The 18,083-nt window shown below is 43.0% G+C and overlaps 2 protein-coding genes and 2 non-coding genes across 5 annotated transcripts in view; all 4 read left to right on the plus strand.

Annotated features, from left to right (window-relative positions):
- Positions 1–4,944, plus strand: part of LOC103371196 (plexin domain-containing protein 1-like) — a 19,625-nt gene extending 14,681 nt beyond the window's left edge. Inside the window, exons 4-14 of the mRNA XM_008300439.1 lie at positions 2,615–2,684; positions 2,806–2,928; positions 3,015–3,133; positions 3,225–3,324; positions 3,427–3,522; positions 3,636–3,717; positions 3,788–3,848; positions 3,942–4,062; positions 4,145–4,180; positions 4,261–4,418; positions 4,513–4,944. Coding sequence (XP_008298661.1) covers positions 2,615–2,684; positions 2,806–2,928; positions 3,015–3,133; positions 3,225–3,324; positions 3,427–3,522; positions 3,636–3,717; positions 3,788–3,848; positions 3,942–4,062; positions 4,145–4,180; positions 4,261–4,418; positions 4,513–4,626 — 1,080 coding nt within the window. The 3' untranslated portion in view covers positions 4,627–4,944. The remainder of the gene's footprint in view (positions 1–2,614; positions 2,685–2,805; positions 2,929–3,014; positions 3,134–3,224; positions 3,325–3,426; positions 3,523–3,635; positions 3,718–3,787; positions 3,849–3,941; positions 4,063–4,144; positions 4,181–4,260; positions 4,419–4,512) is intronic.
- On the plus strand, positions 3–74 carry trnac-gca (transfer RNA cysteine (anticodon GCA)). Its single transcript has one exon. It is a non-coding gene; the product is annotated as a tRNA-Cys (tRNA).
- On the plus strand, positions 1,362–1,433 carry trnac-gca (transfer RNA cysteine (anticodon GCA)). Its single transcript has one exon. It is a non-coding gene; the product is annotated as a tRNA-Cys (tRNA).
- A 1,825-nt stretch (positions 4,945–6,769) lies between the features above and the next one.
- lasp1 (LIM and SH3 protein 1) overlaps positions 6,770–18,083 on the plus strand; it is a 36,190-nt gene continuing 24,876 nt past the window's right edge. For both annotated transcript variants that reach the window (XM_008300440.1, XM_008300441.1), the window contains exons 1-2: positions 6,770–7,065; positions 15,656–15,750. In XM_008300440.1, the coding sequence (XP_008298662.1) occupies positions 6,997–7,065; positions 15,656–15,750 (164 nt within the window). In that variant the 5' untranslated portion in view covers positions 6,770–6,996. The remainder of the gene's footprint in view (positions 7,066–15,655; positions 15,751–18,083) is intronic.

An 18,083-nucleotide genomic window follows, 5' to 3' on the forward strand; every position in this document is an offset into this window, starting at 1 on the left:
TAGGGGGTATAGCTCAGTGGTAGAGCATTTGACTGCAGATCAAGAGGTCCCCAGTTCAAATCTGGGTGCCCCCTGTCCTTTATGTTACAACATGCACTTTGTGAAGATTCTCAGTAATCCAGGTCATGGTTGTTCTTGTAGTTTAATCATACCAACTGGACTTGCTTCTTGAAGACGTTTCACCTCTCTTTATTATGTGAGTCGTTAGGACTCCCCTCCCACAATGGGGAAGTGGGCAAGCTTCTAAATTTGGCAACAAACCCCCAGATGAAACTGAAACTCAGGTGTTAATGGCTCCTAAAGAATATAAGTATCTGAAACTCCCAACTAGTCAGTCAGAACTGATGAAGCCTCTTGGATGAGAGGTGAAACATCTTCAAGGAACTCAAGCAAGTCCAGTTGCTGCGATTAAACTACGAAAATAACACGCGGTTTGTTTCACTCTGATATTGTTCTTTAAACCCACTGAGTGCTGTAGTCTATTGTAGTGCAAATTGAGAAGTGGTTTATGTGGGTTAACACGTCTCTCTGTCCTTGTAAACTCACAGTTCTGTTAAAAGAGCAAACCCTGATAATATTTCCCCCCCTAACATTTTATGTGAGAGCAGGTCAGGATGGAATTCAACCTGAAACATAAGGTAACACTGCTGAGGGAGCTGAGGGAGATGCTGGTACTTGCCAAGCACTGCAGGCCCTCCAGCAGCTGTCAGCACCTGCCTGCACTATTGTCCAACACCTGGCACCTGTGTTATACATACAGCTCACTTTAGCAGGAAGAAAAAAAAAATCCATGTACACTGAAAAAAAAAAAAACTACCAAGAGTGAATACAGATGGACAAAACCCAAATGGACCTGCCGGTTGGTGCTGTCTAGACACATTCAGTCACAGTTGGACAAGCAGCAGTTGTTGATTTTATCACTCCCTAGATCAGACTGTAAACGGATGAAGCTGAGAAGGGAAATGTGATTGTAGTTTGGGAAATAAAAAGACAGGTGGCTTCAGTTTAATTTGACGCAGTTACAACAGCGCTCGAAGGTATTTATCTTTATCTGTGTTACAAAAAGGTCAGTTGTCCTTTTCGCCCCAATGATCCAGACGCTGATAATATGGATTTTGGAGAGTGAATCAGATTGTTGTGGGTCAGAATATATGTTTTGGAAAGTTGAAACGCAGAAATTTCAACAATCCATTCAGACACAGCCAAGTTTTGTCTGTGTTTTAACTCGTCCACTGCAAAATAGTGACATCAGGCCGCCTGGGAAAATACTAATCTCAAACAGGCTGCTCGCAAAAGGGCCCGCAAATGTCCGGTCATTTGGCAAACATGTTTTCACAAGACCAATATTGGACAGTGTGTAAGGGGGTATAGCTCAGTGGTAGAGCATTTGACTGCAGATCAAGAGGTCCCCGGTTCAAATCCGGGTGCCCCCTCTTTATGTGTTTATCAATGGGATTTCAAAGTAATAGCACTCTGTAATAAATCAAACTGTTGTTAGATATGAAGAGTCACGCCTGTATATATGTAATGTCACTTCATTTGACACATTAGTTCCTTCTGTGGTTTTGGCAGGAGAAAAGCAGATTCTGCTGCTACCTATAAAATTGTAAATTATATCCACACACAACATTTTTATTTGAAGATATAACGTGTATTTTAAATTTCCTTATTGGAAAATTATTTTGCCATAATTAAGTTGTTTTACAGATATTTGCTGTTATGTAAAGAACATAAACACTATTGTTTAGGCAAAGAATGTTTTAATCATTATTCTAAAGTTAATAATAGCATAATTACTAGCGATGCACGATATTAAAATTTCTGGCCGATACCGATATCTGATATTAAGATTTATGATATAACCAATATTACCGATGTCGACATTCAATTTTTGTTCACATCGGAAAAATGAGTAGAAGTAAGCAGTGTGAGAAAACTATTCAGAAGAATCCCATACTAAATTAGACCACATAGTCTTCTTTATTATGTAACAAAATTAAACATATTTCAACATATTTAACGTTCAAGTCAAGGACCATTTAAGTAAAAACATCTGTGAAATAGCAGCAATATCAAATGTAGAGACGAAGGCGCTAATGTTAGACAATCATAGGTTTTTCACATCGGCTAATTTGTTCATCAGACCGATACCAATATATGGAAAAACCACTAATATCGATACCGATGTGATCGCCGATATAGCCCTAATAGTTACATAATTAAAAAATATGACGATTCACATCATTTTCATCCTCAACAAACCATTCAGTGACCCCTCAGGCCTTATGGATGAGGCACTGTCATAAAGTCGATTGCTCAGAACAACAGTGTAACGACTTGCAGTTATCCTTTGCTCTAAGAGGACTCAAACCACAATAGGTCACTGTAGGGGTCAAAGGTTCAGGTTTTTCCTTGAATTTGTCACCTGTTTGGAGCTTTTTCCTCAACAAGAAAGCCTTTTGCAGCTTCCTTATTTAATTCAGTGCAATTAAAATCTTTAATCAGGATGTTTTCCCCTGCAAAATAACAGCTCAAAACACCAAGGAAGAGGTTGCAATCATAAAGATGTATATTTAAATCCTTCTCTTCCTCTCTGTGTCTTCTCTCTTTGCAGAGGGTTGCCCTGTCTTTTGACTTTCCTTTTTACGGCCATTACCTGAGGCAGATTACCATAGCAACAGGAGGTACAGTTTGATTTTCTAACAGATGTTCGTGTGACCTTTCTTGCATATGTCCACAGCATAGAGGTGTTTCTAGCAGTGTAACAAGTCCGTCTTACATATTTTTCCATCTGGCCTCTTTCAGGGTTTATCTTCACAGGGGACATTACTCACCGTATGCTCACCGTGACTCAGTACATCGCCCCTCTGATGGCGAATTTTGACCCCAGCTACTCTAAAGAATCCACCGTGCAATACCTGGATAACGGTATAATACCACGTATACCGTGCATACATCTGAGCAGGTTCTTGTCTGATTATTTGTCTCATTCCTGTTTCTTTCATTTCCTTCAGGAGAGGTGTTTGTGGTCCAGTGGGAGCAGGTCAGACTCTCGGGCCGGGAGTCAGTGGGAGCTTTTACATTTCAGGCTGCACTTTACAAAACAGGGACCATCACTTTCAGCTACCGAGACGTGAGACGCATCTCTGCTTTGGTTCTTTAGTAGCTTTCTTAAATCTGATCATAAAATTGCATATATGGATCTTCTTCTGTCGTTTCACCAGATCCCGATGTCATTAGATGTGATTGGCACAGCTGAGCATCCGGTGAAGGCTGGTTTGTCTGACGCCTTCATGGTCATGTCGCCCTCCTCTCAGTCACCAGGTCAGCACTAATGGTCATACTCGTCCTCTAGGATACACAGTGTACAACAGGAGCATAAATACTCTGCAGCCAGTGTTGTATGATATGATATGTTTCATCCAGGTGCCCCACGGCAAACTATCTACGAGTACCATCGAGTTGAAATCGACACCACAAAGATTACCAACTATTCTGCTGTTGAGTTCACTCCACTCCCCAGTAAGTGAATCTCCTAAGATGTCAAAATATTTCATTTTATAATTGAGAACCCATCACATGCACTCAAACAATCAAATATCTACAGTGTTTATTGCTTGTTTTTCTCTGTTTAGCCTGCCTTCTGCATGGCAGCTGCGAGCTCTGCCTCTCATCCAACCAAACCTCTGGTTGTAGTTGGTGTCACGTCCTCCAGAGGTGAGTGGGACCTTCTGCAAGCCCACGTTAACTGTTTTACACTCGATTTTATATTAATCCTGTGTTTTAGGTGTTCAGATGGCATGGACAGACACAGGCAAGAATGGCTGGATTATGACTGCTCAGAAGAGGTACAGCTTGACATCAACAATCAGCATCTGTTTGTTTTATATTTTCATGCATTTTACTATAACCTCATGATGTATTGTACCGTGCATGTGCAGAGCAAAGATGCGACCTGTGAGGATTACAACCGAGGCGACAGCTCCACCGATTCCTCCATCACTCCAGAGATCGAGGACACAACGGCTTTGACTCCTCAACAAAAAGGCTGTGAAAGCGATGGTGAGGAGAAGGCCAATATTTCGCCTTGTTGTTCAATGAAAATAGATTCTGCATTGGAATAAGTATGAAAATTTGTTTTTAGATGACACCAAACGTCATATATTCAAGACTGGCAGTGGTGAGTTACAGTTCTGTTTTGTAGGAGCCATTATGATTGAGCTTTGGGGTTGGAGTTTTAACTACATGTCTTGACTTTAGATGTTAAAACGGATTCTTCGAAAAAGAGCGAGGGGCTGGCTAACACTGGGGTGATAGCTGGGATAGCAGCTGCTCTGGTGCTACTCTTGGCTTTGGTACTTGTTGCACTGTACATCAACTGTCATCCTGCTGCTGCATCGCCGCTTTACCTCATCCAGGTGAGCACCCAATGCCCCCTGCACCAATCTGGTTTTTTACACACAATGAGTCCATGCCAAAAAATCTTGTTTGAAACTGTTTGATGCTTTTCAGCGACGCAAGAGCTACTGGCCTTCCTTGAAGTTCCAAAAGCAACAGCCTGGATACACAGAAGTGGAAGGAGAAGGTCACGAAAAAGACAGCATTGTCGAAGCTGGACCATGTTGAAGCCACGAGTGGAAACATGTACATTTGTGCAAAAAAAAAAAAACAATCCAATTCCAAAAAGTTCTACATGAAGTCTTTTTTTTTTAAAGTTTGTGATATCACTACAAAAAAGATGAAAATGTTGCAGCAGTTTAGGTAGAGAATAGCTAAATGTCTCTGCTGGAAGAAGTGATGGTGACGACATACTCTCCTTTAAAAAAAAAACACAAATTTGACTGCAATGAACTGTGAAATGCATGCCACAACGTTGACATTCTTAGAAAATTACGGAAATTGTGCTGCTTCACATCAAGCGAATAAAGATGTGGGTGTGCTTCAGTTTCAGTTCCTGCTGCTTTTGACTTTTAAGCTAAACCTTTCAAGTTCCACCTTTTGTTTTACACAAACATGTAATACAGTTCCTGATCAGAACTCCAGCTTGCAAAACATGCTTTGGAGTATTTTTGTTATTTGATGCTGTACATAAAAGGAGCGCAAAGCTAGTTTATTTATACCCATTACCAAATTTGGCTTTATAGCAAGTTTTAATTTCACCAATAGGTTTCTTGTGGCTGGAAATTACATCACCACATGACAGAAGATGGCAAGACATTGTGTTGGAGGAGCTGATTTCTATGTTTCTTGTTACTTTTTACTAAAAATGGCATATCCACGATGATTCAGCGATCAATGGCAAAGCCTTGATTTGACATCACAGTTATCAAACAGTCCTTATACTTGCTAACAAGCTTTCAGCATGTCTCCACTGGGATTTTGTTACACCCCTCTTTGTGATTTTCTCCAGATCTTTAAGGTTGGAAGGTTTCCTGGACTCCAGCCTGTTGATCTGGTTTTCTATTCACCATTTCTTAACCTCTTTGGCTACATGTTTAAAATCTTGTTGGAAGGCCTAGTGCTGGCCCAAGGACAAGTTTTCTGCAAACTACCCAATGTTTTCTTCCAGAATCTTACTGTTATCATGATACCGCTGGAAAAACACCCTTCCAAAGGCATCACATTCTCACCAGCATGTTTGACCTTGAGGATGGTGCTGTTGGGGTTGAATGCGTCTTCTTTCTTTGTGTCCAAACATTTTCATCTCATCCGACCACAGAGCTGATTAGCAGATGCTTTCTTCTTTATCCAGCGGAACTTTTGTGTGTCTGTCTTAGAGAAGTGACGTCCGCTTTGGTCAGTGTCCAACATGTTGCGACCAGAACTGCTCAGATTCACCAGGATGCTCTTGGTGCTGATCCTTAGATTCTTCTTGACCTCTACCATTCTTTCCAGTGCAGGAGTCACTTCTGGCCTGCTGTCGTGACCTGTAAGATTTTTCAAAGTGTGGAATGCCTCATGCTTTTTGATTATTGCTGCACTGTGGTCACTGGCTCTTGAAAACACAGGGACATGGTTCTATAGCCACACAATGTGCAGCTCTTTGGTTTTAACCATGATCTGCAGCCGATCAGTAACGGGCTAAAATTACTGCATCAGCTGGTCCCAATTTATACTGTATTAGTACACTCTGAAACATGATAGAAATGACCAGAACCATATGGAGTGGCGTATAAGCTGCAGTAAAATGTGAAAAAATCATTAACCTCTCTATCACAGCGTCTTAGCATCTTTTTATGTCATTTCCAGCCACAAGAATCATACAAGTGAAACAAAAATCCACTATAAATGAAATTTTGGAAAAGGGGATGAATAATTTGGGACTGAACATGAAGGATACAGTACAGCTCTTTTGTCAGCAGATGTCACCCTAACCCAGCGCATCACCTGCACATGAAATAGGACATGCAAGTGAACGTGGCAGATGTGTAAAAATGTGATTTGAGAGCAGCAGCGGATTGGTAAAGCCCCAAAAACCTGCAGCAATAAAGATGATCGCATGAGTTTGCTATGCAGAGCAGCAGATGGAGGGAGGACAGACGTGCACAAGAGAGTTCTTGGAGCTTGTGTTGCTTCATTTTCAAACGATGTGGACTCAGGTTCATAAATATGCACAATGCACAGATGTTTTTTTTTGCTGCTTAGAAATCATTGATTCCAAGTTTTTTTTGTTTTTTTTTTAAATAATGAACCTCCCACATTATTTCTCTTCCCTTTCTGCTCGGACACGCGCACTCAAGGGAGGAAGGGAGGGGGCGAGGAGGAGGGGGGGAGGCAGCGGGAGCGCGCTTTCCGTGTCTGGTTAGTGGACTGACAGCCAGCTGTGCGGCTACAACGACAACAACAACCTCCTGGATTTACAACTAGATTAGTGTTGTCCCCGCCACCGATCACAATCGCACACTAGTAGCTAGTTTCCCAAGTGAACACTCGACGGCTACGAGCGGCATCAGCGGCGGTTTCTGTGCTAACTAGCTAGAAGAGCATTCCTCCAACATGAATCCGATGTGTGGCAGATGTAATCTAGTCGTTTACCCCACGGAAAAAGTGAATTGTCTGGACAAGGTAAGAGCACGAAAAAACGCCTCACTTTCTATTCTTCTGATTTAAAACAACCTCGGTAAGCTCGCCGTCTTTTATACCGCACCGGAGTGTTTTTCTTCGCTTCTAAAACTACACCTTTCACCCATTTTTGTGAATGAATCGAACACCCCAACAGGACAGGTAATTCGTTAGCTAGACATGCTAGCAGCTAGCTAGCGTCTGGGAGGCGATGGCACAGCGGCGCGGGGGAGCAGAAATTCAGCGTTTTGTTGATTTAAAAAAGCCCCTTTGAGAAAGCAGAATTTTTATTTTTCGTCAATAGAGATGCCTCAAGGCTGTGGTTCTTTTGTACCCCCCTAAACTAGCGTCTTCCGACAGCCGAGCCTGGCCTGGGCCTGGCTGCTGGCACCACTGCTTTGAAGAAAACTGGTTAGCCAACGGTTTTTTTTTTTTTTTCTAGAAAACGTGTTCCATGTGTCTGAGCTAGTTTCCTCACAAATGCTGATAGATATAAGACGTGTAAGCTCCGTTAAAGAAAAATAGAGTTCCATTTTGTGTGTGTGTGTGTTCAGTGCTGTCCAATAGACTGATTTGGACTGTCTGTGTCCAATTTCTCTGGCTAATCTCAATCAGGGATGATTAGTCGAGCAGCCTCGTTCAGTTTTCAGTCAAAGCAGACGCCTAATCTCAGCACTGCTTGCTAATCTCATCAATTTTACCCCATAGTGACTCTGGATCTCACTAATTCAGTGAGTGAACACTGGTGCTGCACGTCTTGTTCCTCTTTATCTGTGAGGAGGGAAAGGTGGCCTTAATTTGTTGCCTTCTCTGTAAACTGTTGCAATCAGCTGGACTGTACCTTTGGCACCAGATAAAGCACACATGCAGCACACTTACCTGGGTGGGGTCTATTTGCTTGGCATGGTTATATTTGTGTATCCTTTTTACCAATGCAAGGCTTGGGGGGCAAAGTAGATAATTTGCCTAATGGACGTCTGAATGACTATTGAAAATCAATCCCTGTTGAGGCGTGCTTATCTGTCGGCGTTGACAGACAAGGAAGGTGGAGAAAGAGCGCACAAAGCACTTTATCTAAAGTAACATCAGCTTCTCACTGGATGCATTACTCCTGTGCTGCATGGTTGTGACTAATGTTTTCCCCCCAAAGGGCCCTGGACTTGGATTGATTCACCCCCAGCACCCCATCTTCACACACAAACAATCCAAGCAGCCCAAGATTACGAGGCACGCCGGAACCTTGTATTACAAGTTATGCTGTTAGGAGGCTGGTTATTGATGGGAATCAAATTGCCACAAGTACAGCCTGAATGCGCTGTGGAATCTGCCCTGAAGCAGAGTGCATTCCAGCAGACAGACACTCCCATAAAACGTGCTCTGTCAGAGGCCTGCTGTGGCATCTCCCAGCTCTGAACCGAGCTCAGGAGGGTAGCCTGCCGTCTGTCTTTGCTGCCATTCCGCATCAGCGCTCACCCCTTCAGACACGCCAAAACAGCCTCTCCTTTCCCCCTCTCTGTGCCACTCTTGTTTGTTTTAAGCAAGCCGAGGCTGCGTTGGCTGAGGGTTTTTTTTTTCCGTGTGCTAGGCTAGCTCAGGTGAAGGCAGCAGAGTCGAGGCTTGTGCCACTGCTGCATTGGTATTCTCAGCCCAATACCTTTACCTGACACATCTCCCTCTGTAATATACCTCGCTTTTTGGAGGCCGAACCACAGAGGCTTGTTTGTCTGTCAGCTGCATTCCAGTTTTAGCAGGGCAGGGCCAAAGCAGAAGGAGCGGGCAGCCGAGCACATGTAAAGGCAGGAAGTGATTCTTGGTCTAGGCTCTTGCTGCTAACGGTTTTGCCTTCTCATTTGGCTTCCCTTTAGTGCTTAAAATGCTTGCTGGTTGTGAGGAGATGCATATTTGGCTCAAGTACTAGGCTCATATCTATCTGACTGGCTTTTTGTAGCTTCAATTGAGGACAGCTGTTGAACTGCAGCCAATGAAAGTTGTAACAAGGAAGCATCCCTTTTTACTGGTGCCTAATACACAAACGAGAAGATATGCAATGTTTTGGTTAATAAAATGATTTCTCGGTGTGTTTTTTAAAGGTTAATAGCAATGTTGAGCAATCAGGAAGTGTGTATTTTTGAGATAAACTGAGGATCTGCGCCAAGTGCTTCAGCTTTAAGCTCATCTCTCCCTGAAATACTCGTCTCTGCCGGAGTGTCTGTGTGCTTACTGTTGCTTCACGCTGTTTGCATTTTGTGCGACTGAATTACAGGGCCTGTCCCGACCTGCAGGTGAAGCAACACTGTCTTCTTACAACTTTAAGGAGATCTGTTATTATTTAACTGTGACATATGTGTCATTATGCCTCAGATTATGAAATAATCAACCTGATTCCCTTGGTAGTAAATCAGCTGTTATTTCAGCAAATTTCCAGCGTCTATAAATAATGTGAGAAGCTGACTTGTTCTGTTTCGACAGCTCATCTTTTAATAACTAAGGAGGAAAAACAAACATTGCCTCTGGCTCTTCGATATGTGTTTTTGGCTTGTGAATATGTTAGCAGTGTCACAACATTTTGATTAGTGTTTCAATACCCAGCAAGGTTTTCTTCTGAGGCGAGGCCTGTTTTCTCATATCAGACACGGTTTATATGTTATCTCCCACAGGACACCCAAGTTTAACAGGTAATTCACAACCTCACTCTAAACACAGCAGCTCTTTGCTAGCAACGAAAGCCAAAAGAAGTGCAGATGGACAAAAGCCAGCAGGGAGGTTATTGCCTTTATATCAGAATGTCGTGGAAAGCTTTTACAGTCAGTCTGCTATCTTGCTTTTCACAGAATCTCAAATGTTCACTTGCTATTAAAGTGGTTGCAGTAATCAGATTGCCTACACTATCCGCCTCGCACACTGATGTATCCGACACATTTTGTAGTCCCGTGCTCACCCGTGTCCATTTCTACTGTTACTTAACAATTTAGTTGCTCTCTTATTTGGCTGCTCTTTGGATTTCTGGTTAAGATGTGAGCCTCAATTGTGCTGCTGTTTCAATCCCAGGAAATTGCTGGATAAAGGGGTTGAAGGTCAGAATATATTCAAGTCGAGCAGCTCCGTACAGTCCTTACTGTATGAAAGAGCTTATAGCATGCATCCCATGCCTACATGCAGACATGTGACATTTAAAAAGTGCCCCTGTTAGAAATCGCCACAACTTTTTCCTGGCCCAGACAGCAGTCTGTAGCATGTAATCGATAAATGTCTTGCTGTTTGCAGTTTAAACTCGTGCAAATATAGTTATTTTGCAAGAGCTAAACATTGTGTGTTTGCTACAAACACTTTTCCCACAACCTTAGTTTTAGAGGAATTTGTCTACCGCCCTATATTTAGACAGATTATTCTGAGAGCTGATTCATGTTGTCCAAATGCCACAGGAGGTGAGGAATCTGTGCAGTCACCACCAGTCACCTCCCTTTGATGACTCACAGACACAAATGCACATTACAGACAAAATCACCTGAGGTGTTGACTCAGCGACCAGGTACTTCTCTGTGCGTTTAATCAGAAAAGGCAACCGGTGTTGTGTTTTCTGTCCCCAGCTTTTATTTGCACCAGCACAAAAATTCCAGTTTCTCATTGTCGCGCCACCTTACAATAAAATTCATAGAAAGGGAGGCGAAGACACAGTTTTATCCCCTGCTAGCTGTAAAACATGACATGGTAACAGCGCTGCGTGATTTGTTATGTACATGATTTACGACAAAGCAGAAGTGTTTGACGTTTCACCTTAACTGTGTTCATCTCTCATCCTTTCTGCGAGGATTATTTTAATCTCATAGCTGGGGTGGAAGTATGTGTGTATTACTAAGCGCACATCATATTCTGGAGTGAAGGTAATTGCATACCCTAGTCTAGCATAGGCTGTCGGCTCTAATCACCGTCTGCCTGCTGGCCAGCAACAAAGCCCTATGCTGGGGTAAAAATGTATGGCATCAGGTAGACTAATAATTAACCAGCATGTATTAATGAGTTTCCGCTATTAGCGCCAGCCAGATGTGGGCACTCTGTCTTTAGGCATGTTCTGTCTTACGCAAGAATAATCTTCTTCTCTCACTGAGCTGCTGTGGTGTGCGTGTGTATGTCGTGTTTTGGTTTTATTTAGCCACTGCTGGAGTCAAAGAGCTATCATACCATATTTCAAACTGCCTACTCGGCCACTAAAAGCGTAACATCCAAAGTTGTTTAGACTGAAGTTAATTGCTACTGATTTAACCAGGAGTTATAAAGCATTTCATCCGGGCCCCACGAGATGTCCTTCAGTGTTACAAGGCGCTAAATTCATCTGATGCTTAATGTGGCGATTACCCGAGGACTGGACCGTGCAAATCCATTTAACAGGGGTTAAAGATTGCAGTGATATTCATATTTTCTTCTTAAAATAGCTTGATATTATCAGAAATTAATCCAGATTGAAAATTTGTCAGCTCAAAAATACACTTAGACGGTAACCAACCGGTGTTCCTACGAAAACCAAATGACCTCAATGGTTTGGTGAATTTGTTGCTGTGGTCACAGCACCAAAGCAAGTTAGTAATCTGCCCTGTTTAGATTACATGCTAATGCTGACATAGGAAGTGGTTGACCCCAACAGGCCTGCAGCATTTTAATGCTTTAAGCCTGACACTTAATTGTCTCCTATCTGATTGTACTGTGTATGTGAGAGCATGCTTCCGGTCAGTCTCTCACTAACCGTCCCTCTGTGTGTGATGTCTAAAGTTGTTTTGGCCACCCATGGCTGCGGGGTTTTTGTTTCGGCCCACTTGCATTTCACTGAGAGGGAGCTGTGAGGCTGACTGAGCATTTTTTTTTTTTTTACTGTTGTCTGGAGCCCCGGACCCTCGCTGACACACATGCATCATGCACTGACACATATAACCTACATACAGCTCACGACTACGCTCATACATATAGGCTCACATGCACATGTGCGCTTGAGCTGCACTGATGCAGGGAGACAGAGCTGGTTTTTTTTTTTTTTTTTTATATGGGTGTTTTATTTCTAGGGCTCCATCTCTGCAGTGTCCTCATTTTCCAGCTGACTGCCAGATCCTGCCTTGGCACCCAAGAGCCAGGTTTTCCTCGAGCTGGACAAGGCTAACTGCTGGATGGCCTTTGTAACACACATTTGAAATGTGTCTCACCCCCCGCATTTCTGTCCCCTCCTTACCAACTGGCATCGATTTGCCTTAGTCTGAGACGTAATAGACTGTACAGTAAGTCTTGGCTCAGCTGAGATAAGTGACTGTCCATGCTCGGTATTAGAATGCATCTCAAATGTGTCTCGAGTGACCACTTGTCTTTATATTCCACCTTCCTGAGCCCATTTGATTTTTTTTTTTCAGTGGTAAACTGCAACCACTGCTGCACATTAGAAATATAAATGTGTTTCCAGCCTCACAGCTCGAGAAGAGGCCTGCAGTGGCTGAATGCGTACTGAATCAAATTTAAAGTTAACCAAGTGGTGCTTTAACCCTCTGATGCCCAAGTAGATTTTGGATGTCTTTTCTTTTCCCACATTTTTACTCGCTGTGGGATCATTTTTTACTGCAAGATAGTCCTGCATGACTATGGAAACAGGGCAACCATGGCTAGAGGTAAAGAAAACTCCAAAACAACTTGAAAAAAGTTGAATTTCTTTATTTATTGCAATAATTTAAAAAACAAAACTGCAGTCAACATGCAACATTTTCCAAGCAGCCTATAGATGCTACCAATACTGGGGAAAAAATGGCAGCACTTCATATTATAGATTTTACTACGTATATTTTATAGTTTTCCATACTTGTCTCCTTTCTGATCTTTGTAAACACAGCCTGCAGTTCAGCCAAAACGTTAGTCTCATAACTGTTGGTAGCAGCAGAGTCACTACTGGCTTCTCAGTTGTGCCAAGGAGAACAAAATTTCAATTTTTCTTTGTACAGATTCTGGTTAGTAAAAGCGGTTTATTTTTTGGCAGTGTTTAAATAAGACATGCTAAGTAAAGCGATTTTAATCAAATATCATGATTTCAAGCCTGGATTCTGCAATTTTTCCAACTGAACTGCGTGTCACAGCTTCTCAGTCGCACCAAGGAGCGCCAGATTTTAAGATTTTGCCTAATCAGTTTGGAGTAAAAGGTTTATTTTAGGCAAATCTTTAAGTGAGACATGTAGAATCGATTGATTTTGAGGGTAATTGACCTGCACGTCACACATGATTAGTTCAAAAACTATCACAAACATTTGTCTGTTTTTACAATTCCTATTTCTAATAAATGTTGTAGTTTTGGTGATTTTTCAAAGATCTCATGCTTGTTAAACACACCAGTGGGTCTCGGGGTTCAGAGTTAATCTGTTGATGCATTTATGTTTTAATATTCACCTCATACTGCAAATGTGAACACCTGATCCCCTCCAAATGTTCCAGTGTGATCTTTTCACCACCTGTGTTTAGATTTGTCTGCTTGTGATTCCTTCTTTCCAAGAAGCAGTCTGGTTTGAACAGCTTGAGCAGGGCGTCTGTTACCTGTCACCTGAGAGGGTCGTGTTATCCATATGAAGGTGGGGGGTGACGAGGGCTGTCCTGTTGGAATGTGGGTTAGCAGGTTGGGCCGAGGCTTAGGAATAGTTTGTTGAGTTCAGCAGGCTTGTTGTTTGGAAACGACCCAAGGTCAATATTTATTCTGGGAAACAACCAGAGTATCAAAGTCCAGGCTGAGCTCATCGACTCACCTGATTCTTTGGTATTTGCGTGAACACTTCTGGATTTCACCGTCACAGTTTATTCCTGTATTGTTCCAGATTGGGGAAATGAGAGTGTGGTACTGGGATGCTGCATTGCACGTAGATGAATGAGACAGCATGCATGCAAAGATGGCAGCCACCACAGCTGCAAATCAGCTGAAGCTAGAGGAAATGGAATCTGCCAGCAGAATGTTGTTGTTTGTAGAGGGATTTGCCATTGCAGTTCTGGCCAGAACAATGAAGCGGGAGAGCAGTGGAAAGAGTAACACAACGTGTCCCTCTGCAACTCCCTCAGGCCCCAACGGGGTTGTCGTGGGATAAGGAGTTTGCATTCGAAGGCTTGGCCCAGTGTGTTTGGCTGTGGATCACAGCTCCACTGAACAGAGACCAGGCCCGGTTTCCACTGTGAGCCTCGTCTTTTGTACGTCTCAGTACAATATTGCTTGCCCACAGCTACAAACACCCATGTCAGACACATACATACACTGGATTGTTGTCATCCTGGGTGGTCTCTTACATCCAGACAGAACAGACAAGGCTTTTCTTAACACTAGCCTGAAGCTATATTTTAGATTTTCGATAAAGTCTGGAGTCAACAGCACATTGTGTTTGGTCATGTTTCCATACATTACTGACAGCAAACCTCAACATCTCTGTGATGTACTGCCAGCGGTGTATCAAAACCGTAACGCATGCTAACATCATCACACCATGTCACTGCTCGCAAGGAAGTGACAAATTTTTTCTGTCAGTAATGCCCGCCTTTATCCGAAGAAGAATCGAATCAGCAACGCGCATGTGTTTTTGAGAGAAACGCTCAGAAAATGATGCTGCACTTTGTGTAGTTTTGAATCAGCTTTTCTGTGCAGTTTGTTTGGAAGATTAGTGTTTTGTGTGTGGGCAATTGGTGTGGAAAGTGATAAAGAGTGGGTGAAAGAATGAGAGGGATGGCAGAGCGCCTTGAGGCCATGTTAATAAGGACTCCCTCTTTCTTTTCCGTCCCATTCTTTATTTTTTTTCCTCTCTCTGTGTCTTTGCACTCCTCCCTCCCTTCCCTTCCCTTGATGATAGCAGGAGAAGCCAGATCATTGCTTCACTCTCTGGCGTTTTCTCTCTCTCTCTCCCTCTTTCTCTCTCTTTTGCCCACCCTCCCCTTTTGCTTGCTCCCTTCCTCTTGCTTTCTCCAGCTCCTTCCTTTCATGTTTCCTCCAATCCTCCCTCCCTCAATCCCTCTTTGAACCCTCAGGCCACAGATCAACCCAGTGCCAGGAGAGCGAAGGGGAAGGAGGGCGAGTGGGTGGGAGGAAGGGAGAAAGGGTGGCGACTGAGATAGACACAGTTTCATATGAAGATGGATGGAGGAGCTACATAAACATACAAAGATGAACAGACAGATAGACAGAAAGAAAGCCAAAGGGCAGCACATCTGTTATTGTGTATATATAGAAAACAAACCAAACTTAACACCCAAGGTGTGAAAATGAATGAGAATAGAGATGGAAAGGAAGATAAAATCTCGTCTATCACCAACTTTCCCACTCACACCAGTGCAGCAGTCTACTTATAAATAGTCACCGTACAATTTGCTAGCAAAGGGGAAGTTGGTTTCTGTGTAACTGTTCAGCGCCAGCGTGCACAAACTGCATTGCTTCACTTGCCCTTCACCCAGTCCTAACAGTCACCGTGTTCATAAAAAGTAGTTGCGGCCTTACTCATTCAACTCTTGTGCATGTTGTTTTTGTGTCTGGTGTGCAGGTAAAGTTCAACAAATGCCACATATTTTCCTCTCCCTAAACTTGCAATGTCCTCTGTGTTTCTGACAGTATTGGCATAAAGGATGCTTCAGCTGCGAGGTCTGCAAAATGACTCTAAACATGAAGAATTACAAAGGCTTCGAGAAGAGACCATACTGCAATGCGTAAGTCATCCCTAAGTCATCATTTTGTGTTTGTCAGCGAGCCTGTCTCGTGTTTTATCCTCATCCTGCATCCCAAAGACACTGACAGCAGTGTTTAATCTGTCCACAGCCTGAAATAGGACTCTCTAAGTGTGATTGTGCATGCTGCAACCCAGCTATGGCCCCTTTCTCCCTCCTGGGCTGTTTATCTGTGACTATTCCAGCTTCCTCCCCCCCCTCAGAGAAAAGGCCTATATGTGGTGTGGGAAAGTGCCTCCCTCCTCCTCCTCAGTGGGGAAAAGGGGGGGTATCAACAAAGGAAATTCCTGAAGTTCCTCTACAGTGACACAGGCGAACACTCTGAAAACTAGCATGTCCACTCACGCTTCAGCACATACTCGCTCACTAAAGGCTCATCAGGAATCCATGGAATCCCCCTCTCTCGTTACTTATAATGATTTTCTCCTCCGTGAGCGTGTTTGTCAGAGTTGGGACAGTAAGCGCATGTTCTGAGAGGGAATGCAGACGGAAGGCATCGTGTTCAGACAAGCTCTTTTGCTGAACTGCCATTTTATTGCCAGAGAAATAAGTCAAGACGGCATGCTAGGATTGTCATTTTTAACTAGTGTTGCATGTGATCATTGAAAGATACCGCAACACCCTGTCATTAGAAACGATGCTATTCCCCACTTTGTTCGTAAAGTTACTTAAAGAAGTGATTTCATACAAGCTGTTTGTATTTCCAGAGCTCTGCTTTTACTCTGTCGGCATAGTGGATGTGCTAGTCGCTGTTTGGCTTTTTGCACAAGCATGATGCAGCTATCATGGTGGCAAAACAAGAGGCATGGCTGCAAAAACAACTGCTCTTGCCTACTGTTTACTAGGGATCAACCATTGTTTATTTTTCAGGGCTGATTATTGGTAATCAAGAAGACCGACAACTGATATTTGGACCTGATTTACATAAGGATTGCCATCACTGATTATGTACAGTAGATACGAGTCATGACGTCAGAATGTCACGTGGTGCTACGATGCTCTCCTCTGTGTACTGTGAGATCGATTTATTGAGCTTGCCTCCTGCAGTTAGGTCTTCTGTTTTGTTAATATTTTGCTATTCTGCCACTTTCATTGCCCACTAAGGTCCGGATCTTAAGGCAATGTTTGCTATTATTTTCCAGACGCTGTTTCAGGATAATCTGTGGCTGCCTCCTAGCTTAGGTGCTAGCTGTTAGCTTAGCCCTTGCCACTGTAAAAGAAGTCAATTTTCTGCTAATGTGCTCATCTGTCCCTCTGTGTAAACAACAGCTTTAAGTGATTGGCTGTTACTCGTGACGTGTAACCAGTCAGATGGAGCTATGGGCAGGACATTGCTAAGACCACAGAGTGACTACAGGAAGAGAAAGAGAAAGAACCAGTGTCATCAAAGCCAAATTTGGCATTTTTTCACTTACAGCCAACAGTCACAGTGAGCCCACAGACACCTCAAAGCCTCACAGTAAAAGATGTGTTAAACCTCGACTGAGGGAGCTAACACGTCCAACTTGGCAAAGCATCTCATCGACAGGCATGCTGACTTGTTCAAAGGTTTCAAACGGCGACAGACTAGCTGTAGGTTCTGACAGGCAAACTCACTGAACCATCAGAGTTTGACAAGACAATTAAGTGCAGTCAGAAATTGCCTTTATTTTTACAGCTACCCTACCAGTATAGCAGACATTTCCATATTCAAACACAGCATTCGCACCACTGCAAGCTGCTAAAAATCAGGCGCTTACAAGCATGAAGATCAACACTAGTTCAACTGAATTCTTGCCAAAAGGGTGAAAATGGCTGGTAAAAATGTGCACTGAAGTACTGCTCCCGCTTGTCTCCACAAGGGTTTCACCTTTTTATTGGCAGCAGTGTGGACGGACATGTAAAGAGCTGATCATAATGAAGAGTTCATCCATGTCTGATTGAATATGAAAATGTATGAACACACTGCGCGACAATAAGTCACACCTGTTGTCGTTTTATGGCTTCTTTCCACATCTTCCACTGCTTTGCATTGACACTGTCGAAATAGTTTCATGTTCTGTAATATTTCCCTGTGTATCTGTGTTTTATAATTTAAGTTGTTGATATGGTGTCGTTTCCGTATTGGCATTGTATCCAAGTCATAATTTTAGTATTTTAACAGCACTGTTTTCATCTTGAGAACTCCGTGGCCCTGTGATAGTTTGCAGCCAGCTGTTTTCTACAGGATTGGCTTCCTTCATGATTAGTACCAGAGACAAGTCAGTAACATGAAGCTCTATTTTGTCTCCTTGTGCTAGATCAGGAAAAACTAGCTGTTGTTTGGGTAAGGAACA

Source organism: Stegastes partitus, unplaced genomic scaffold (genome assembly GCF_000690725.1).
Source record: "Stegastes partitus isolate 25-593 unplaced genomic scaffold, Stegastes_partitus-1.0.2 Scaffold1541, whole genome shotgun sequence".
Lineage (NCBI taxonomy): Eukaryota > Metazoa > Chordata > Actinopteri > Pomacentridae > Stegastes > Stegastes partitus.